The sequence below is a fragment of the Eriocheir sinensis genome, chromosome 2 (assembly GCF_024679095.1).
Source record: "Eriocheir sinensis breed Jianghai 21 chromosome 2, ASM2467909v1, whole genome shotgun sequence".
In the NCBI taxonomy this organism is placed as follows: domain Eukaryota; kingdom Metazoa; phylum Arthropoda; class Malacostraca; order Decapoda; family Varunidae; genus Eriocheir; species Eriocheir sinensis.
This window is the reverse complement of record NC_066510.1, coordinates 2,136,466-2,159,976: the sequence shown is the minus strand read 5'-3', so window position 1 is coordinate 2,159,976 and position 23,511 is coordinate 2,136,466. Positions and strand designations below refer to the sequence as shown.

Below are 23,511 nucleotides of genomic sequence, written 5' to 3'. Positions count from 1 at the left end.
TAAATATCTCAGTTGGAAGTGAGGGAAAAACATTTGGGTCAATAGTCCACATAGTTAAAGAGCTTGTCTGTAAGGGACTGATGGAGACGGCACTTTAACAGGTCTGGATTGGGGGCATTCAACTATATGTGCCGCTAGGGCGTTCCATGGTTGCACTGCACGACAAGAGAAGAATCTGACACGCTTGGATCCGTGAATCCTTGGTGGGAAATCTTTAATCTGTGACCTCTAGGACCAACTGCAGTGACAATACAAATAGGTCCTTGGGCTTGACCACAGTTAGTCCATGGAATATATTATAGCAATAAATAAGGTCTTGCCTCAATAGTCTGCATTTTAGAGAGTACAGATTCAGCCACTTCAGTCTGCCAGTGTATGAAGGCTGGTCTAAGCCATCGATTTACTTAATTCAACCGGGGTTTTATGGAGGTAGTCATCTCGCCTGAGCTTAATACTGTCATTACACGTATTTTATTTCCTGGAATGCACTGTAGTAACCAACAGCTGCAACACTAAAGAAACTTAAAAAATTATTAATGTATAAATATTATGAGTGCAGCCAACCACATTGTATTTTGGCACTAGAGGTGGGGGTGGTCAAGTCAGGTTAGGTTAGGCTAGAAGTTAAGTCAAGTTAGGTTAGCTTCAGATTTGTTGAGTTTAATTGTTTACGATAAATACGTGTGATATGCTTCCTGCCGCACCATTTATGTCAGTGGCGGTGGGGCAGGCTATGCTTAGCTCAACGTTCCTTATTTACTGCCAAAAAATGCCCTTTTCCACTGGTTAAACATGGTCCAAGACCCACACTGCCCGTAGTGCCCCACATCAAAGGATTCCAACTAAGATGGTACCAGAACTATCAAGCCTGCCATAATAGACTACATTGGAGGAACTGGGCCTTCCAACACTAGAAGAAAGAAGAGAAAGAGGAGACCTGATAGCACTGTAGGTTGAGTTGGGGAGGGATCGTACATTTTTTTTCAAATAATCATAAAAAAAGTGAATTATGTAAAGATGAAGTGATTAATATAAAATATAGTCATTTGGCTTTATTGTGCGTGAGGCACAGTTTTGGCATCACAATATTATTGGGTGAAAATGAGGTAAGAAAAAAAATTAAAAGTGTACGGATCGTCCACAGGCGTGGACGATCCGTACAGGCATATAGGTCTCCCAGAAAAAAAAAAATAGCAATTAAATAAATTAACAATTTGCCACCACATTTCATGATATGGGCCCCAATGATGATTTTAAAGTGATGGACAACATAAATAGATATGTACAGAACACTGTATGTTGAAATACAAAGTGAAAGGTTATTTATTGCGTTTTATTATCCTAAAAAGTACAAAAATATTCAGTATCAAATGGTTTGAATCACATTGTGTCATCCTACACATCACAAAGCGTAAACCTAATAAAGGAGTGATCATGCTAATCCTTACAGGATGATAAGTAATGGAGGTTAATATTCAATAAATGGAAGATTTTTTAAAGTCGCCGAAGATCATTAAAATTAAATTTAACAATATTTTATGCTATTCAAAAGCTTTGCCACAGCACAAAGAGTTACCATAGGGCTGGCCTACCTTACTAAATCAGGATTACATTATAGGATGCCAGAGAGTGCTGGAATCGGACAAATGGCTTCAGCCTAGGTGGGCGCTGGCAATGGAGCAAACAGGACCCCCTTCACCTGCTCAAGCTTGACATCTCCCTCGTCTTCAATGGCAGGGAAGATAAAAGTATCACTCATCTTTGTGGATCTCCTCAAGAAAGATACCCTAATTACACTTGGGTTTTCATCAGACTCGAGGCCTAGGACTTTCGCAATGGGGTAGGCGGTGGCCGAAGTGGTAGCATACTGGGCCCACATTCACCGCGTGATGGACGACGCGGGTTCGAATCCCCACGCTACCACTCGGATTTTTCAGTCACCGCCGAGTGGCTTAAAACTACCCACATGCTGTCCTGAAGACCACCCATTAACCCGGACTCTAGAGGAAGCCGTCCAAGCGAATCAAGAACGAGTTCCGGGGGGCAGCATGAGCCAATGCAAGATGGCGCCACTATAAACACTCGCCTGCGCCAGAACGGGCTGGGCCGACCATCAGGCCCCACCTGGAAGAAGCCTTGGGCCGACCATCAGGCCCCACCAGGAAGATACCTACCGGCGCAACAGGCAGCGACGTAAAAAAAATATATATATATATATATATATATATATATATATATATATATATATATATATATATATATATATATATATATAAAATTAAACATAGTTCCCATAGTCTTGCCCTCCTCGACTGGGAGTTCCACCAGGAGATAGTCCCCCACCTCAGGAGCTTTATCTTGGATGATGTTAGTTTCCTCAACTGGTTTGGGTTCATCGGTAAAATCTTCATAGAAATATTCTGACGAATCTTTAAATTGCCTATGAGATAGGTTGCACTATCATAGATTACATTGCTTTATCATATTTTTTCTAAACAAGTACAACACACAACAAAAAAATGTTTGTTTACATGTGGAAGTTCCGTACGCTTAAAATCTGAGCTGTACGATACGTCCATAGCATGCCATTTAAATGTAAACAACCACCACCACATTCCCTATGGGAGGGCTTCACTTCATCTTTATCATATCATCACGTGTAGACATATCTTGGTATCCAATACCTTACGCGCCTCCGTGGCCTAGTGGTCAGCGTGCCTGGCTTCTACTCCGCGGGCCCGGGTTCAAATCCCAGCCCGGGCAGTCGGCGTGTGGCTCACCCAGCTGTTCATCCTCTCTTTCGGGCTGGTGGATAAATGGGTACCTGGGGAAACCTGGGGAAGGTAAACTGTGGTAACCCGGATGTCACACTGGCCCTGTGTCCCGGGGTAATGGGCTCCCTCGCACCACAGGCTCAAGGGCCAATGTCACGGAGATGAGCACCGAGGCCAAGTACTGCTGCAGTGCATGCCCCCAACTTTACCTTAACCCTTATACCTTACCATCGCACTCCTGGAATATTCATGAGCACCAGAAGCCATAAATTAGTGGCAAAATATTACATCAGACTTGCACAATATAAAAAAACGAACCTTGTAAGTACAGCGTGGGGAGTAAGGCAAAAAGGGCGGGTGTCAGCTGTGTGCCTCCATTTTCTTTCTCAGCTGTTTAGTCACTGACTCTCCTAGTTTCATAAATAAGCTTACGGAAGCGTTTGTATGTTATGTCCACATGTACAATCCTTCCCCAACTCACCCTACAAGGATACGAGTGAAATGGAAGTGTTAGATAGAAATTATTTAATCGAGACAGAAGGGAGGAGGCAACTAAGAGGACACAGCAAGAAATTGAGAAAGGGGGCTTTAGGGTGCTTCAGGCTTAGTATAGTAAACATATAAATTGGTTGAACTGAGCCATATGAACTTTCCCTGTGATCCACGTATGAAACTGAATCCATGAACCCTTTCTTTGCGCATGGTGCAAGACGCGACTATCCCCTCAGGCGCAGTCAGGCCCAATGGGGGGTCTCTTTTTAACCTCTGTATCTCAAAAACTATTCATCACAACTAAAAACCAAAAACACCATTGGAAAGAGGAGGTCCAAATCTATAGGAGTCGGTTATGTATGCCTTTCGCGAATGTACATGCACGTTCAGGGAGTGTTGAATGTTAACACTTACGTCGGTGTGTGCGGGATGATCACCCATATTGAGGAAACTGTGGACATCTCTCCTTCAGATTCTGGCAAGGGAGTATTGCCAACTGCAATATTTACAACTGTTTAGTCAAAGAATCAGTCAGGTGATAGGTGAAGCTATGCAAAAATGCCGCTATATTGGGCAAGAACATTCACCTGTTACTTGTCCGTAGATTTGCCACGCTGGGCTGATATGATTTTCCACCAAATTTAGTGAAAAGCCCACTCAATTGGCAATCCTGTGTTGTGAAAAATAGTGTTGGAACACTCATACGTGGAAGATTTGAGTGTGGGTGGAGCTCGCAGCGAGCGTTTAACACTACCAGCAAATACGCCTAACGCTCGCTGCGAGTGTTTGGCAATGAAAGGGTTAAGACACTTTTCACTGAAATCAAACGACATTTAGGGGTCGTTCACTTCTGAACAAATGTTCATGAAATGGAGAGGGAGGCACATCCTTGTTTGCTTCGCTTTTGGAGGGCCTTCCGGTGGTGACTGACAACACGGAGGAGGAACTGCTTCTGTTTTTTGTCCTTAACGGAGCAGTTGAAGCGCTTGATCAGGGCAATCCCCCTCTCTGCCATGTCATTGACCACCTTGAGAGCCTGTACCCGGGTACGGAAGGCTTCGTCATGGACGAGTATCTGTGGGTCAGAGGCGTCGTTTTCACCAAGGAGTGTGAAAAAGCAACGGCTGCTGCTGGTCACAAAACTGCTGAGGTTTGTGTCGTCTGTGAAGGTAAGCTACTTTCCCTCCAGCCGTTTCAGCTGATTCTCGGAGCCAGGCTTCGTGAGGTCGGCCAGCATCTCTTGCTCCTTTTCCTCTGGTACACGCTCGTCGAAAATGGCTAGTGAGATGAGATCCTCTGAGAGGTACCATAAGTGCCTGGAGAAGGCTTTGAGGGCCTCCTGTCGCATGTCTTGGTCAGGGTACTTGCATAGGATCTTCAGGAGGTCCAAATCATTTTTCGGTGTGCACGCCGGGACAAAGGACTCATGCCAGTGGCGAACGTAAACCAGCGACACAAAGCAGGCCACGCAAAGGATGCTTTTCACCTGGCGGTCTGGAAGGTCGAGCTGATCCCTGAAGAGGGCGATCTTCAGGGCGTTAATTGCCTTGGACGTCCATCATGCTTGGTGATACGCCCCCGGTGCTCGGAACTGTATCTGGCCGCTGTCCCAGCCGCCAAGGAAGACGAGGCAGAGATTTAGAACTTCAGCGTAGCCTTCTCAAGGATAGTTCCCTTTCTGAATGACAGTCTTCAAGTAGCCAACCATGTCCTCTTGCAGAGATTCAACAAACTCCTCCAGAGATTCACCGTCTGTAAGGGAAGTGTGCGAGCTGAGGTCCAGGAAATTCCACTGTTCTTGGAAGCGCTTGAAGGCTCCTATCTCTGGCCCAGAGTATGCGCCGCAGCATCTTTTGAACATGTGCTTCAAGATGCTACACACACGGGAGAGAGATGAGGGGGGGGAGGCGAGGCTGGGGAGAGGCGAGCCCGAGCCCGAATGATCCCGTCACCACACGGAGGGAGGAAAAGTTGACAAAGTGTGCGACCTTTAAACGTTATTACACGGGAATGAAATTTCGCACACAACATTGTGACCAGATAAGGTACCAGGGCATAGTCGATATGGAGCAAAATATTCTACTTTGAAAAACTGAAACACTCTAGGGGACTTGTTTGAAAGACATAAAGAGGTACAGTTTTCCTCACAGGAGTATGGAGACATGGAATGGACCTAGCAAAGATATTGTTGAAGTGGGTAGTGTCCATGTACTGGAGGAAAAGTTGGACAAATATAGATTGGGAGACTGGACTCTTGGACCTTGAGATCAGGCCCGGCACGCTACAAATAGATAGATACGAATAAGTAACTACATTAGAACACCTCCTCCACTGCCCGAGATTTCATTCACAAGATCTGCACTGCCGTCAAGTCCTCCCTGACCATGCCTGATATCCACAGTGAGTGTTATTTTGGTAAATGTCCACTTAAGGTCACTCACGGATTTCACAGACAGACTGCTAATTTCTAACAGCAGCACCCTACACGTATCCCCGACCGTCTTGGAGACAGGCCCAACATACTAGGCCTCTTCCTTACCTCTAAACCTTGTGCTTACACTGTCAAACTGTTCTCTCCGTTGGGCTCCTCCGATCACAACATTATTTCTGTATCCTGTCCTTTCACTCCTGTACACCCTCTGGACCCACTGAAGAGGTGATGCTTCTGGCATTTTGCTTCAGCTCGGTGGGATGACCTGAGGATGTACTTTTCCGATTTCCTGTGGAATGATTATTGCTTCCAGGATAGAGACCCCTCTGTGTGTGCCCAGCGCATCACAGAGGTGATTGTCTCTGGAATGGAGGCATACATTCCACGTTCTTTCTCTACTCCTCATGCTAAAAAGCCTTGGTTTAATCACGCTAGTTCTTGTGCTATTAAAGATTGAGAGGCAGCTCACAAAAGGTTCCAGAGCCTTCGAACTCCCGCTAACCATGACCTTTACATTTCCGCCCGGAATCGTGCCAAATCTATTCTCCGACTTATCAAAAAACTCCTTCATCAATAGAAAATGCCAAAACCTTGCTTTCTCTAATTCTTCCCGTGACTTCTGGCATCTAGCCAAAAATATCTCCAATTTCACTTCTTCCTCTTTCCCTCCTCTCCTTAAACCAGATGCCAGCACCGCCGTCTCATCTGTCTCTAAGGCTGAACTCTTCGCTCAAACTTTCTGTAAGAACTCCGCCTTGGATGACTCTGGGCATATTCCTTTTACTCATCCCTCCTCTGACTCCTTTATGCCTGTTATTAAGATTTTTCATAATAATGTTTTCTATGCCCTCTCTGGCCTCAACTCTCAGAAGGCTTATGGACCTGATGGAGTGCCTCCTATTGTCCTTAAAAACTGTGCCTCCGTGCTGTCACCCTGCCTGGTCAAACTCTTTCGTCTCTGCCTATCAGCATCTACCTTTCCTTCCTGCTGGAAATATGCCTTTGTACAGCCTGTGCCTAAGAAGGGTGACCATTCCAATCACTCAAACTACCGCCCTATTGCTTTACTGTCCTGTCTATTTAAAGCTTTTGAATCAATCCTTAACCGGAAGATTCAAAAGCACCTTTCCACTTCTGAACTTCTATCTGATCGCCAGTATGGGTTCCACAAGGGGCGTTCTACTGGCGATCTTCTTGCTCTCTTAACTGACTCTTGGTCATCCTCTCTTAGCCGTTTCGGTGAAACTTTCTCTGTTGTGCTAGACATATCGAAAGCCTTCGATGTAGTCTGGCACAAGTCTTTGCTTTCTAAACTGCCCTCTTTTGGATTCTATCCCTCTCTCTGTTCCTTTATCTCCAGTTTCCTTTCTGGCCGTTCTATCTCTGCTGTGGTAGACGGTCACTGTTCTTCCCCTAAACTTATTAACAGTGGTGTTCCACAGGGCTCTATCCTATCACCCACTCTCTTCCTGATCTTCTTTCCATAACAAACTGTCCTGTCCACTCATACGCTGATGACTCCACTCTGCATTATTCAACTTCTTTCAACAGAAGACCCTCTCAACAGGAATTATACATGCCTCCAGGCTGGAGGGTGCAGAACGCTTAACCTCAGACCTTGCTATCATTTTCGATTGGGGTAAAAGGAACCTTGTGTCCTTCAATGCCTCAAAGACTCAATTTCTCCACCTGTCAACTCGACACAATCTTCAAAACACCTATCCCCTATTCTTCGACAACACTCAGCTGTCATCTTCTTCTTTAGGGTAGGCGGTGGCCGAAGTGGTAGGGTACTGGGACCACATTCACCGCGTGATGGACGACGCGGGTTCGAATCCTCACGCTACCACTCAGATTTTTCGGTCACCGCCGAGTGGCTTAAAACTACCCACATGCTGTCCTGAAGACCACCCATCAACCCGGACTCTAGAGGAAGCCCGTGCAATCATCAGAGAGCGAGTTCCGGGGGGCATGAGCCAATGCAAGATGGCGCCACTATAAACACTCGCCTGCGCCAGAACGGGGCTACCATCAGGCCCCACCTGGAAGAAGCCTTGGGCCGACCAAAAAAAAAAAAAACACTAAACATCCTCGGTCTATCCTTAACTCAAAATTTTAACTGGAAACTTCACATCTCCTCTCTCACTAAATCATCTTCCTGGAGGTTGGGCGTTCTGTATCGTCTCCGCCAGTTCTTCTCCCCCGCGCAGTTGCTATCCATATACAGGGGCCTTGTCCGCCCTCGTATGGAGTATGCATCTCACGTGTGGGGGGGCTCCATTCACACAGCTCTTCTGGACAGAGTGGAGGCTAAGGCTCTTCGTCTCATCAGCTCTCCTCCTCCTACTGATAGTCTTCTACCTCTTAAATTCCATCGCGATATTGCCTCTCTTTCTATCTTCTTTCGATACTTTCATGCTAATTGCTCTTCTGAACTCGCTAATTGCATGCCTCCCCCCTCCTGCGGCCTTGCCTCACACGACTTTCTAATCAAGCTCATCTCTATACTGTCCAAACCCCTTATGCAAGAGTTAACCAGCATCTTCACTCTTTCATCCCTCACGCTGGTAAACTCTGGAACAATTTTCCTTCACCTGTATTTCTTCCTGCCTACGACTTCAACTCTTTCAAGAGGAGGGTATCAGGACACCTCTCCTCCCAAAATTGACCTCTCTCTTTGGCCACTCTTCTGTACTCTATTCAGGATCAGTAAGTAGCGGGCTTTTCTTTCATTAATGTTTTCTTTTTTTTTCATGCCCTTGAACCGTCTCCTTTTCTGTAAAAAAAAAAAAAAATGCTATGATGTGCATGTTTAGAAAATCATATCATTTGCAAACTCCTATTGTTTCCCCCTCAATAGGAACGATGGGTTACGAGAAATTGTGTCCCATCAAGGTTATTGTTGATGCCACATTTTTTAATGATTTTATCACTATTCCCTTCTCACTGCATCCCTCAATGTTTTCACCCACCGGCACACCTGTGAAGAAGAACGGTGCTTCACACGTCCTGTCGGCATCATTTCCTTTGTTGGGATAAACGTCCACTTCATCCATACTTCACATGTGTGCTTTTAGTGGTTTATTTATTGAAACATTCAGAGGTTGTAGCTGGGACGTCAGGCCACCCAGAATCACAGCAATCTTTGTATTATAATTTTCCAGGCTCGTCTTGGTCTTGTCTGTAATACATGCCTTAGGTTGATCCAATACCAACAACGATTGTTTTTACAGTAATCCAGCAGGACGTTGTTCCTGCACTCTCCATCCAAACCCTCATCCCATCTTCATCCAGCCAACCCTTTGGCTGACCCTGCACAATTGCGTACGCTGTTCGGCAGTTCTTCTTTGGGAAATGTTTTTCAAAGATTAACATTGGCAGCAGCTTTTCTCCATCAGCAGCACATGCCAACACAGCAGTATGGTGGGTCTTTTCATGCCCGGTTGTTTTGATGGTCACAGTTTTACGGCCCTTTATATCCACAGTTCTGCTTGACGGCACATCAAAAGTGAGGGAACTTCATCCATGTTTGCTATTTGTCCTAATTCAAAGTTGGTTTCATTTCTTGCATGGATGACAAACCTGTGGAATTTTATTGTTTTTTGTTCATACTCTTGAGGCATTTTCTGTGCTCTTCTTGTTCTCACACATATTCCTAATCCGTGCCTCTTCATGTGTCATGCCCCGGGAGTTTATTTTCTCTTTTTCTATTTTCCCAACACGTCCTCTGCATGTATCGAAACACACAAGAAACTAATCAAGACAAGGTGAGGGTATTCGCTGGCTGCCTGGGATTGCACCCACGACCAGCGTGACGGGAGAGCAACTCCTTACCGAGTCGGCCATAGGGGTACCCCACTGGCTAAGTGGGTTATGGGAGGCTTGTTCATCAGGCATAGTCGCCACACTACACATGAACCTGTAACACCAAGAAGGCATGCCCATAATATGACTTAGGCCACTGTTGTCTTTTGCCAATTTTCCTGCCTCAGAAATAATAATCTTTGTTGGCACTGCAATCCGTGAGCTTCTGTTGTTGTTTATCCAAATTTTCAAGTCTTCCTCCACTTGCGGCCACCTCACAACGCTCCTGCAACTTGTACGCTTGTTTCACCCTAAAGTTTTCAGCTTCTTCTCTTCTCTCCTCCAGTCTGCCAGTGCTCTCAGTCCTTTGCAGAAGCCCTGTTCCCGGCTCTTTTGCATATTCTGCGACCGTAAGCTTGAAACTGGTCGTATATGATGATTTTTTCTGTCTGGATGCCGTAGGGGGAAGCCCACAGGAACACTCAAATGTTTCTTGACTCTTGGTAAATTCTGCTTGCTGCAATCTTGTATCCCATGAGTAAAATGGTGCGACGAGCGAGAGGGAATCTAGACCAGGCTGGTGCAAGAAGTGGAGTCTGTTAGTGAGTGACATGATATTTATTGCATCGTGAGGAAGTGTTAGTAGCAGTAGGTCAGGTCAGGCGCGGACTGGGTTGAACTGGGCTGTGAGATTGTGGCAGTGAGTTTGAATGAAGAAGGGAGGGGAAGAAGGGGAAAGGGGGAAATGAGAGAAGGGAGGGGAAGAAGGGGAAAGAGGGAGATGAGAGAAGGGAGGGGAAGAAGGGGAAAGAGGGAGATAAGAGAAGGGAGGGGAAGAAGGGGAAAGGGGGAGATGAGAGAAGGGAGGGGAAGAAGGGGAAAGAGGGAGATGAGAGAAGGGAGTGGAAGAAGGGAAAGGGGAGATGAGAAGGAGGGGAAGAAGGGAAAGAGGGAGATGAGAGAAGGGAGGGAAGAAGGAAAGTGGGATATGAGAGAAGGGAGGGGAAGATGGGGAAAGGAGGAGATGAGAAGGAGGGTAAGAAGGGGAAAGGGGGAGATAAGAGAAGGGAGGGGAAGAAGGGGAAAGAGGGAGATGAGAGAAGGGAGGGGAAGAAGGGGAAAGAGGGAGATAAGAGAAGGGAGGGGAAGAAGGGGAAAGGGGGAGATGAGAGAAGGGAGGGGAAGAAGGGAAAGAGGAGATAAGAGAAGGAGGGAAGAAGGGAAAGGGGAGATGAGAGAAGGGAGGGAAGAAGGGGAAAGGGGAGATGAGAGAAGGGAGGGGAAGAAGGGAAAGGGGAGATGAGCGAAGGGAGGGGAAGAAGGGGAAAGGGGGAGATGAGAGAAGGGAGGGAAGAAGGGGAAAGAGGAGATGAGAGAAGGGAGGGAAGAAGGGAAAGGGGAGATGAGAGAAGGGAGGGGAAGAAGGGGAAAGGGGGAGATGAGAGAAGGGAGGGGAAGAAGGGGAAAGGGGGAGATGAGAGAAGGGAGGGGAAGAAGGGGAAAGGGGGAGATGAGAGAAGGGAGGGGAAGAAGGGGAAAGGGGGAGATGAGAGAAGGGAGGGGAAGAAGGGGAAAGAGGGAGATAAGAGAAGGGAGGGGAAGAAGGGGAAAGGGGGAGATGAGAGAAGGGAGGGGAAGAGGAAAGAAGGGGAGAAGGAAAAGGAAAGAAAGAAGCAAAAAGGGGAAGGAGGAAGAGGATAAACGAAGGGAATGTCCAGTGTGTGTCTCCCAAAAAGGAAACAAGGACGAGGTGGTGCAGGAAGCAAGGAGGGAGTGTGGTGCAAGTGCTCTGTATGTTTACACTGGCAATGGAGAGAAAAGAAACATGAAAATACGGGATACAGAAGCGACCGTATACAGTAAGGCAGATTAAAAATTGGCTTTAACCTGCTGCATACATATTATAGTTGTCAAGTTGGACCTTAACCCGGTAGCTGCGGGGATCATGTTTCTTAAAGGCCCCTCTAAGCAAGAAAAATTAGAAAAAAAAATCACTCACGCAAACCATTTCATAGTAAATATCAGTGCATTTGTGATCAGTTTATGCATCATCTATTTTTTAATTTGGCCTGTTGCTGGTACCGGGTTAATATTAAACTACTATAACATCTGAGACAGAGGATACATAGATAATTGCATAAGGTTAATATAATCATGTACAGTAAACAGGAGAGTGAATATTTGTAGTGTGAGGAAACACTTCATTTTATGTGACACAAATATGCTGGCCTGCAAACTCAAGAGAGAATTCACAAGTTGAAAACAATATGAATAAGAAAGATCACCTTTTTGTGTGGTTCAAGCCTCTTAATAGAAAGTTCAGGAAACTACATGATCAGTCAAGCTTAACCCGGTAGCAGCGACGGGCCAAATTTGTGGTTTTACCGTGTAGCAGCGACAAGCCAAATTTGTGGTTTTACTGTGTAGCAGTGACAAGCCAAATTTGTGGTTTTACTGTGTAGCAGCGACAAGCCAAATTTGTGCCATGATATAAACCCCCCAAAATAGATGATACATAAACTGATCACAGATGCTTCAATATATATTATGAAATGGTTTGTGTGAGTGATGATTTTTTCTCATTTTTCGCACTTAGAGGGACCATTAAGAAACATGATCCCTGCTGCTACTGGGTTAACTGTACATGTTTCGGAGCATTTAAGCAATGATTATTTTTTTCCCAAATCGTTGTCTTAACCCCTTGAATGCGGATTTCCTACAAGAAGACATCACCAATCTACAGGAGTTTAACAACAAGTGGCTGCTACAATTCAATGAAGAAAAATGTAAAGTTCTGCACCTTGGGAGGGGAAATCCAGCATACCAATACCACATGGGAAACACTCCACTACCCACCACAGAGGCAGAGAAAGACCTGGGACTATATGTTACCAGGCTGCCAGTAAAAGACAAATCTGTGCCAATCGCAGCGGACGGGTCAAAACTTAGGGTGTGCAATATACGCTGGAGTGCATTATGCGCCACAAAATACCATGGGCACGTGGCTTGCCTCCCAGACGTCAATCAGTCTCACAGGGTTGTTTCTGTACGAGACAACCCTGAGTGGAGGAGGCCAAGGGGACGCCCAGGTAACTCATGGCTGGGGCAAGTCAGTCAATCCAGCTGGGAAGAACTTGGGATGGACAGGACATCAGTAAGCTTGCTCGGGAGGACCGCTGGGAATATGGGCAGCGAGTGAGTGAAGCGACGCGCACCCAGGTGTATGCTCCCCATTGGTGTTAGTATGTATAATGTAACTTAACAGACACAAGCTTTTTTTTTTTTTTTACAGTAAAGGAAACAGCTCAAGGGCAAAAAAAACTAATGAAAAAAAAAAAGCCCGCACATCAAATGGAAATAATTACTGATAGAAATGAGCAACAGTACCAGCTGCATCATCGCCACTCCCTGTCTCTCACTAACTTATCCGTCAACAACCCCTTTTTCCAGGGAGCGATGGGGCAGGAGTTCCACGTCGTGCGCTGCTTCTCCTGCGCCGCCTTCCAGACCCAGCAAGTTCGCAAAGATAAAAAGTTCGTCTGCAAGCTGTGCGGGGAGAAACAGTCCGTCAGAAAGGTGCGTTTGGAGCTCTTGTTGTCAGTTTTCTTCTTGTGGGAGCGGTGAGTAGCGGACTTTTTTTTTCCATACTCTTTTTGTTGCCCTCGAGCCATCTTTTTTGTTGTAAGAAAAAAAGACATTCACGCTTTCTCTGTAAAGGTTTGGTACATATAACTAACTAGTGCATCTCAGTTTGGGGTATGAAGCAACTTTTCTCCAATGAATTTTGCCTTGCTATTAAACCCTTGACTGCGGATTTCCTGCCAGAAGACATCACCAAGCTACAGGAGTGGAACAAAAAGTGGCTGCTACAATTCAATGAAGAAAAAATGCAAAGTCCTGCACCTTGGGAGGGGATATCCAGCATACCAATATCACATGGGAGACACTCCACTATCCACCACAGGCAGAGAAAGACCTGGGACTATATGTTACCAGGCTACCAGTGAAGGTGAAATCTGTGCCAATCGCAGCAGATGGGTTAATCACTGGGGGTTTGTGGAAGTCACGGTTGCTTTTATCTGAGGGTAAGACGTGGGCTTGTGAATAATGTTGAAACTCAAGGTATTGATAACAGAGGGAAAGGACTTGTTTGTTGTGGTTTATGAGAAGTTGACAAATTTATCCCCATGTACCCCTTGCTATCTCAGAATGCCGTTAACCCGACCGCTGCGATTGACACGGATTTCGTCCCAGGTCTTTCACTGCCTCTGTGCTGGATAGTGGAGTGTTTCCCATGTGGTATTGGTATGCTGGATATCCCCTCCCAAGGTGCAGGACTTTACATTTTTCTTCATTGAATTGTAGAAGCCACTTTTTGTTCCACTCCTGTAGCTTGTTGCTATGCCCCTGTCCACCCAGCAGTGAATGGGTACCAGATACAGTATTAATCGGGGGTTGTGTCCCGTCTCCTGGGATCTGTTCCCTTCTATAATTCCTTCCCCTTCTGTCTCTCTCCAGCATTTGACCACAGATGTTATGCCGACTAAACAAAACTTTCCAACTTTTTGCAGCTTGGTGATGTCTTCTGGTAGGAAATCCGCAGTCAAGGGTTTAATAGCAAGGCAAAATTCATTGAAGAAAAGTTGTTAAAGTGAACCAACCAGTATGGGGAGAAGCCAAGGAAATAAATGAGAGCAGAACGGAGGCGGAGAAAAAGATGTTCCGTTGGAGGGTTATGGACTTGAGGCCGAGGGAATGGTACAGACGTGCAGGAGAGAGGGACGAAGTGAAGTGTAGCCTAGGCGTCACACACCAACATGAATGGGTCAGTTGGTCAGCATTATAAGACACTTTTGCTTCTCACATCAGCTATTTCTAAAGGTCAGAGAGGGGATCAACTGGGTTTTAATGAGTTTCTTTAGGTTCACGGTACAGAAGAATTGTTAACTACCACCAGGGTCATAAAACTACACCTGGAAATGCCCAAAACTCATACAAAAGCCTTGTCAAATAGGTGAACTTAGGCAATGAAATATGTAGTAATACAGACCAATATCAGCGCAGATGGAGTTAAATGCATCACTCAGTTATATCACACAAAGTCAGGCTAGGCAAGCTTCTGTATTGCTTATGTCATCCTGTATGCCACCCCACAGGAGCCATCTATATATTAACCTTTAGAGGGCTCTGCGTGTGGGCTCCTGGAACATCCTGAACCTCGTGGCGGATCACTGACTGCCCTACCTATCAGATGAGCTCAGGAGGCTGGCACGGACAGGGTTGGCTATAAGCAATGTGTTGGTCCCCATGATTCTGGTACCAGGAACACCAGCAGCACCTGAATTTTGCAAGATCCAGGAGGTTGAGAATTGCAGGTTCTTGGTACCAGAGACCAGAGCTGTACTGCTGGACTCACTGCAGCAGTGCCGGAGGAGTAGCTAAGTACTCGATACAGGCTCGGTGGTGTTCGGCTGCCCGACTTGCTGGAAATCAGGACCAATATAGGGCTTTGCAATGTTGTGTGGCTAAAGGTTCGCCTGAAGGAAGGGCTGGGGTGAGGCGAGCATATGGGGACAGAGCTGAGTTTAACCCGGTAGCAGCGACGGGCTAAATTTGTGGCTTTACCGTGTACCAGCGATGGGCCAAATTTCTGCCATGATATAAACCTCACAAAAGATGATGCATAAACTGACCACATATGCATTGATATATATTATGAAATGGTTTGCGTGAGTGATGATTCTTTCTCATTATTTTGCTTAGAGGGGCCTTTAACCTAACCTAACCTAACCCAAGAAACATGACCCCCGCAGCTACCAGGTTAATGGGGAGAGTAGGAGGCATAGGAACACCACTCTATTTTCGACTTACAACCAATTTGACATATGACCGGCCTGCCCTGATGTAACTCAAGGACTACTTGTTATGTGCAGCATCTCATAAGGTGGAAGTGAAACTGTGTTGCTCCCTGCTGAAGTGAGCCAAGCGACACGCACAAGAAAACGACGAGAAAGTGTTTTTTTTTTTTTTTTTTTTTTTACAGCTAAGGAGACAGCTCAAGGGCGTAAATAAAAAAAATAAAAAAAGGCCCACTACTCACTGCTCCCGAACAGAGGTTAAAGGAGTGTCCAAAATCAGAGGTCAATTTCAGGAGGAGAGGTGTCCTGATACCCTCCTCTTGAAAGAGTTCAAGTCGTAGGCAGGAGGAAATACAGATGAAGGAAGATTGTTCCAGAGTTTACCAGCGTGAGGGATGAAAGAGTGAAGATGCTGGTTGACTCTTGCATAAGGGGTTTGGACAGTATAGGGATGAGCATGAGTAGAAAGTCGAGTGCAGCGGGGCCGCGGGAGGGGGGGAGGCATGCAGTTTGCAAGTTCGGAAGAGCAGTCGGCATGAAAATATTGATAGAAGATAGAAAGAGAGGCAACATGGTGGTGGAATTTGAGAGGTAGAAGACTATCAGTATGAGGAGGAGAGCTGATGAGACGAAGAGCTTTTGATTCCACTCTGTCAAGGAGAGCTGTGTGAGTGGACCCCCCCCCATACATGAGATGCATACTCCATACGAGGGCAGACAAGGCCCCTGTAAATGGACAGCAACTGTGCGGGGGAGAAGAACTGGTGGAGACGGTACAGAACGCCCAGCCTCGAGGAAGCTGATTTAGTAAGAGATGAGATATGAAGTTTCCAGTTGAGATTTTGAGTTAAGGATAGACCGAGGATGTTTAGTGTTGAGGAAGGTGATAGCTGGGTGTTGTCAAAGAATAGGGGATAGTTGTTTGGAAGATTATGTCGAGTGGATAGGTGGAGAAACTGTGTTTTGAGGCGTTGAAAGACACAAAGTTCCTCTTGCCCCCTTGTGATTGAAGTTTGGTGTTTTTGCACTTCCCCGAGGCATAGGTGTGAGAGAAATCGACTATAATGCTGAAGCGTCTTTGAATTTTAGTCTGAAAAGTTGCCTCAGAACGCCTGAATAGTTGGTCAGTGTCTCAAGATTGACCTCACTTCAGCAGGGAGCGACACAGTTGTATGTTACAAACTGAATTGATGAGGTGAGGTGGATGTTGAGACTTGGTGTTCATCCTTACAGAGGGATGTTGCTGAAGGGAAGAAGGATGGCACGTGATTCAGGGGGAGGGGGCAGCAGAGAGAGAGAGAGAGAGAAGCTGTAATGCAAGGAGAATCAGAGATGGGCTCATATGGGAGGAAAGGGATGCAATATCTTGTATAATTTAATTTCTCAATCATTTATTACTTCAAGTATTTGTGATAGTGTACACCTTGATCCGACCTTGGTGTGCTACCTATGCCATACTGCACCTTTTAGAATTTGCTTAATATTTCTTGTGCTGCATGTCCGTAAAGTTCATGCTTAATGTATTGTAGGCCAGTGCTGGATTTAATATTTTCATTAACCCGGTAGCAGCGACGGGCCAAACTTGTGGCTTTACCGTGTAGCAGCGACAGGTCAAATTTGTGCCATGATATAACCCCCCCAAAATAGATGATGCACAAACTGATCAGAAATGCTTTGATATATATTATGAAATGGTTTGTGTGAGTGATGATTTTTTCTCATTTTTCTCGCTTAGAGGGACTGTTAAAAAACATGGTCCCCACAGCTAACGGGTTAAGTTGCTTCTGTACGCACTGATCACCTGGTCTTTGCATGCTATGTCTTTTTTTACCCCTTGACTTCAGATTTCCTGCAAGAAGACATCACCAAGCTACAGGAATGGAACAAAAAGTGGCTGCTACAATTCAATGAAGAAAAATGTAAAGTCCTGCACCTTGGGAGGGGAAATCCAGCACACCAATACCACATGGGAAACACTCCACTATCCACCACAGAGGCAGAGAAAGACCTGGGACTATATGTTACCAGGCTACCAGTGAGGGCCAAATCTGTGCCAATCACAGCGGTCAGGTTAAAGTTATTGGCTCTAAGTCTGTTTTTAAAGACTTTTAAATGAAAGCCAAAAGACACACAGCCTTCCTTTGTGTGTACTTCCTCCGGCCATGAACACTTTTTTTTTTTTTTTTTTTTTTTTTTTTTTTGTGTGTGTGTGTGTGCCAGTAGGCTTCTTCCCGGTGGGGCCTGATGGTCGGCCCAGCCCGTTCTGGCGCAGGCGAGTGTTTATAGTGGCGCCATCTTGCATTGGCTCATGCTGCCCCACGGAGCTCATCTTTAATCCTAGAATCTAGAGTCCGGGTTGATAGGTGGTCTTCTGGACAGCATGTGGGTAGTTTTAAGCCACTCGGCGGCGGCTGAAAAATCCCAGCTTGGTGGCACCGGGCGGGGATTGAACTCGCGTTGTCCTGAGCGCGGCGCCATCACGCTATCCATTCAGCCACCGCCTGCCTTGGAGAGGGGACTATGGAGACACTTCCCCAAACAGTTCTGACTCTCTTTCAGAAGCTCTCATTGTCAGTCAGGAGTGGTGCCAGTGGACTTTTTTTCCTCCCTGAGCTGCTACCTTTACTTTAACCCGTCTGCTGCGATTGGCACAGATTTGGCTTTCACTGGTAGCCTGGTAACATTATACTCCCAGGTCTTTCTCTGCCTCTGTGGTGGATAGTGGAGTGTTTCCCATGTGGTATTGGTGTGCTGGATTTCCCCTCCCAAGGTGCAGGGCTTTACATTTTTCTTCATTGAATTGTAGCAGCCACTTGTTGCTCCACTCCTGTAGCTTGGTGATGTCTTCTTGTAGGAAATCTGCAGTCAAGGGGTAAAAAACTATATTCATGTACTAGTAAAAGTTAGCAGAATAGCAGTTAGCTTCTATTTTTTTTTGTGGGGGGGTTTATGGTTTAGCATTAGATGAGCTAACTTTAGCAGGAGGAGCTAGGGAGCTTAGTGTTACTCACCTCCTTTGATTCAAGTGGTATTTCCTGCTCATTTAACTATAAATTTCCCACACCCTGTTCCTTGAGTGGAGCGTTAGACTACCCACATGCTGTCCTGGAGGCCACCCATCACCCCAGACTCTTGAGGAACTGTCCAAGGGAAATCAAGAATGAGCTCAGGGGGGCAGCATGAGCCAAGTATAGATTGCGCCACTATAAACACTTGCCTGTGCCATGATGGGTTTGGGCCGACCACCAGGCACAACCAAGAAAGCCTACCGGCGCTATAGGCCAGGACGTAAAAAAAATGCACACACCTGTGACTACTTCACAATATATTTATAACAGCATGTCTCTTCCACACTGTCTCCACCTGTGACTACTCCACAATATAATGATAACAGCATGTCTCTTCCACACTGTCTCCAAATCACACTATCCACGTCCATCCACTCCTGCCCATACTCGTGTTGGGACCAGTATTGTGCACCATTCCTTCTTTCTGTCACTGTCCACACCCCTACACCTCACCACAGCCTCCAGACAGCATTCCTTCCTCTCCTCCCCACACTATATCCTTTCAGATTTTTGTAACATTTGTTTGATGGTGGGGACTGTTGGTTTGCCCGGCCCATTCTTGCTTGGCTTACGCTGTTCCCTGGAGCTCCACCTAAGTTTTGGTAGTCTGTGTTGATAAGTGGTCACCAGGACGCCATTCGGATTGTCTTTGGCCACTTGGCGATGACTGAAAATTGTTAGCTTGTAAAAAAGGATTGAGAGAAAGAGAAGCTTTATGGGAGGAAGTGAATGCATGTTTGAAGAGTTTTGAGAAAGAAAGGAAACTTATTATGATGGGAGATATGAATGCTAAAGTGGGTGATGAATGTGTGATGGATGTGGTGGGAAAATGGGGGATACCTGGGAAGAATGAAAATGGAGAGTGCCTGGTGGATGTCTGTGCTGAGAGGGGAATGTTCCTAGTGAACACCTTTCAGCACAAGAATATCCACCGATACACATGGAGGAGGGGAGAAGATAATGAGCAAAAAGGATTGATTGATTATGTGGCAGTAGATGAAAGGCTTAGAAAAGAAATTTGTGACGCGAAGGTAGTAAGAGGAATGTTCGATGGATCTGACCATCTTGCAGTGCTGGCAAAGTTAAAGCTGAAAGAAAAGTGGGTGTTTGAAGAGAAAGGTGAAGTAAAAAAGGAAATACTGAAGATAGAAAAGCTACAGGAAAAAGAAATAAAAGATGAGTATAGACGTGAAATGGCAGAGGCCTTAAGTGAAAAATGGGAAAGTGTAAAAGACAATACAAATATTGAAAAAGTTTTTGTAACATTTAAAGAAGTAATGGTAACTACAACAAAAAAGTGTTAGGCATGAAAGTGGTGAGAGATGGAAAAAGAAAAGGAAATTCATGGTGGACAGAAGAGATAAGGAGGATAGTAAAAGAGAAAAGGGAACTTTTTAAGAAAACTCAAGAAAGAAATGTGTCTGAACAAGTAAAAGGGAACGGAAAAAGAAATATAGAGAATACAAAATGAAATTAAAACAAACAATAAAAGAAAGTAACAAGAGAATTGATGAAGACTTTGGGAAAAGACTAAGTGAAAAATATAAAGGGAACAGGAAATCATATTGGAAAGAAGTAAAAAACGAAAGAAATGCAGAAAATATCTCCTCAAGTAAAATAAATGAAGTTATGGATGAGAATGGAAAGATGTTGAAAGACGGGGAAGCTGTGAAAGAGAGATGGAGAGAATATTTCAAAAACTTAATGAATTTTGAGGATGGACGTCCAGCAGCTGTAACAGCAGCAGTTTTGAGTAGAGGTAGAGGAGGAGTATATAAAGAAAGAAGTCTAACACATGAAGAAGTAAATAAGGCAATAAAAAGATTAAAAAATGGAAAGGCAGCAGGAACTGATGGAATCACAGCAGAAATGTCGAAGTGTGGAGGAGATGTAGTTGTTAAATGGGTGGTCAAGATATGTGAAGTAGCATGGGAAGGGGGGGGGGGGGGTGCCAGCAGACTGGACGAAAGCCATCATTGTCCCAGTTTACAAGGGGAAGGGAAGGGCAGGAGAGGGGAATGTGGGAGCTATAGAGGTATAAGTCTCCTGAGTATACCCGGAAAGGTATATGGAAAAGTCATAATAGAGAGGGTGCAAAGACTTACAGAAGAGAAAATCAGTGAAGAACAAGGAGGCTTCAGGAAGGGAAGGGGATGTGTGGATCAGATATTTGCCTTCAGGATGGTAGTAGAAAAAATAATAGCAAAAGGAAAGAAACTATACGCTGCCTTCATGGATTTGGAAAAAGCTTATGACAGAGTCGATTGGATTGCATTGTGGGATGTTTTAAAGATTTATGGTGTGGGAGGAAAACTGCTTAGTGCAATAGTCTTTCTATGAGGATGCATCTGCATGTGTCAAAATTACTGGAGAAACAAGTGAACATTTTGAGATAAAAGTGGGCTTAAGACAAGGGTGTGTCATGTCACCATGGTTATTCAATATTTATATGGATGGTGTCATTAGAGAAATGAAGGGCAAAGTTGGAGAAGTTGGAGTAAGACTGTTCGATGAGGGAAGGAAGTGGGTACTGAATTCGATACTGTTTGCTGATGGCACGGTGCTCATTGCTGAAAATGAAAGTGACCTACAAAATTTGGTCAGTGTTTTTGATAGTGTCTGTAACAGGAGAAAGCTGAAAGTAAATGTCAACAAAAGTAAAGTGATGGTTTGTGAGCGAAGTAGAAGTGAGGTTGTAGATTTTGTATGCCCATATAGAGTGGGAATTAAATGTGAAAAAGAATGCAAAATAATTTTGAATGGTGAAGAAATGGAGGAGGTCAATGAGTTTAAGTACCTTAGATCAGTTATGTGTAAGCATGGTGGTACGGAGGGAGAGAGATAAGAGAATGGGCATTGCAAGGAAGAAGGGTGGTAGGGTCTTTGGGATGAATCATGAATGGCAGAAGTGTGAGCATGGAGGTAAAGAGGGATTTGAGAAATACAATAATAGTACCAACCCTCACATATGCAAGTGAAACGTGGGCCTGGAATGAAAGTCAGAGGTCTAGAGTGCAGGCAGTGGAAATGAGTTATTTGAGGAGTGCTTGTGGTGTGAGTAGAATGGATGGAATGAGTAATGAAAGTGTGTACGAGCGTTTTGGAATGTGTCACAGGGGTGAAGGGAAGAAGTGTGGAGTGGTGGAAGAAGTGAAGTGACAGACTTTAAAGTGGTTTGGCCACATGGAGCGAATGGAGGAGAGTAAGATGACCAGAAGGGTGTATGTGAGTGAGATAGAGGGAGGGAATGCTAGAGGACGACCTCCAGTGAAATGGAGGGATAGGGTGCAAGAGTACATTAGGGAGAGGGGGGAAAGATCTTTGAGTAAATTTGAGCTGGCAAGGAGGGAGTGTCTGGATAGAGAAAGATGGAAGCTCTTCTGCCGTGGCCATCCCCTGGTGGGAGCTCCTAGGAGCAGGTGTCGATGAAATGATTATGATGATGATAGTGGGTCAGGACTTGAGTCTGGGTCCTCAAGGACTTTTTTTATTTTTATTTTTTAGGTGCTGCCTGTCGCACCAGTAGGCTTTCTTGAGGGGTCTCTTTGACTGCCCCAGCCCATTAGTGGTGCAGGTGAATTTTATTTATAGTAGCCGCTGTGATGTGCGACTCTTGCGTGGCCCATGCCCATCTTTTTTTTATATTTTTTATTTATTTATTTTTTTTTTTTTACATCGCAGCCAATTACACCGTTAGGCTTCTTCACTTTTCGGGCCTGATGGTCGGCCCAGCCCGTTGTGGTGCAGGCGAGTGTTTACAGTGGCGCCATCTTCTACCTTCCCTTTCTTGAATGCTTCTGTCATTTCTCTCCTCTTGCAATCTGCAGGCCATTTATATAAAGACATACCATCCCAAGGAGCTCCTCATTCCCTCTCCTCCCCTTCCCAAACAGGAGTATGGCCGGGGGTCAGGGAAGGACTGCAGGGTACATGTACAGAAGCTGAACACCATGAGGAGAAGCATGGAGGAGGAGCAGGAGGCAGCACTGGAGGCCACGCTGGAAGAGGAGTGTGAGGTGCAGACTCCGGGACACATGGCCAGGGAAGGTAAGCCAAGGAAGGGTCTGTGTCTGAATAAGAAGTAGACTTGTGCAGATCATATCAAGCAGAGAACTGATGACAGATGACCATCCAACCAATAGCAATAAAATTTACATACAGCATTCCTACAACTTTACCTCTTCAGGCACTCCCGCTGAGCACATTCTCTTCCTTGCCTGCTTGTTCTCTCTCCCTGATACTCATTCATTCTATTGATCAATCTCATTGGTGGTCTCCCCCATGACTTTCCTTCCCTCACTCTACACTTATACACATCTGGGGGGGACCATAAATGCCCCCAGAATGGACTCCTTTTTAGCATTTGACCAGAGAGGTGTCTTCATAACGCTTCAAACTTTTTCTTCACCTTTTGTAACATTTGCCAGCCTTGCTCTTACTTCCATTCTGTGCAACACCATCTCTCCTCTAAACCTCACCTTTTCCTCCTCACCAAAACACAGGTCTCGGGGGCTACTGACAGTGATCTCTACTCTGTTCCCTCCTTCTATCTCTATCCTAAATTTCAACCCAAATGTTGCATCTACATAGCAGCAATACCACTTACTCTCATGCTTACAACCATGATTATTCTGAATTCTCCACTATCTGGCTAAGACTTCATTGTCACTCTGTCTATATACGTCTGTGCTGTTTATCTCTCACCTAACTCTACCAACTATGTAAAATTTTTTGACTATTTGAATTCCAAAGTGGAGCACATCTTGACTCACTTTCCCTTTGCTGAAATCTCCATCTTAGGAGATTTTAATGTTCACCACCAGCTTTGGCTTTCATCCCCTTTCACTGACCAACCTGGTGAACATGCCCCTAACTTAACTCTCCTCAATGATCTAGAGCAGTTGGTTCAGCACCCTACACGTATTCCCGACCGTCTTGGAGACAGGCCCAACATTCTAGACCTCTTCCTTACCTCTCCTTCAGCTAATTCTGTCACACTGTTTTCACCATTGGGCTTCTCAGATCACAACCTTATTTCCGCATTCTGTCCTATCGCTCCTGTACAGCCTCTGGACCCACCGAAG

At 45.4% G+C, this 23,511-nt stretch overlaps 1 protein-coding gene across 3 annotated transcripts in view; it reads left to right on the top strand.

The window, feature by feature from the left end:
• LOC126998474 (MRN complex-interacting protein-like) overlaps window positions 1-23,511 on the top strand; it is a 35,056-nt gene that overhangs the window by 7,186 nt on the left and 4,359 nt on the right. The window contains exons 2-4 of one of the 3 annotated variants that reach the window (XM_050860214.1): window positions 8,931-9,021; window positions 12,952-13,077; window positions 22,321-22,474. In XM_050860214.1, the coding sequence (XP_050716171.1) occupies window positions 12,958-13,077; window positions 22,321-22,474 (274 nt within the window). In that variant the 5' untranslated portion in view covers window positions 8,931-9,021; window positions 12,952-12,957. Of the gene's footprint in view, window positions 1-8,930; window positions 9,121-12,951; window positions 13,078-22,320; window positions 22,475-23,511 lie in introns of all 3 variants that reach the window. The other 2 variants (XM_050860195.1, XM_050860205.1) reach the window with 2 other exon arrangements.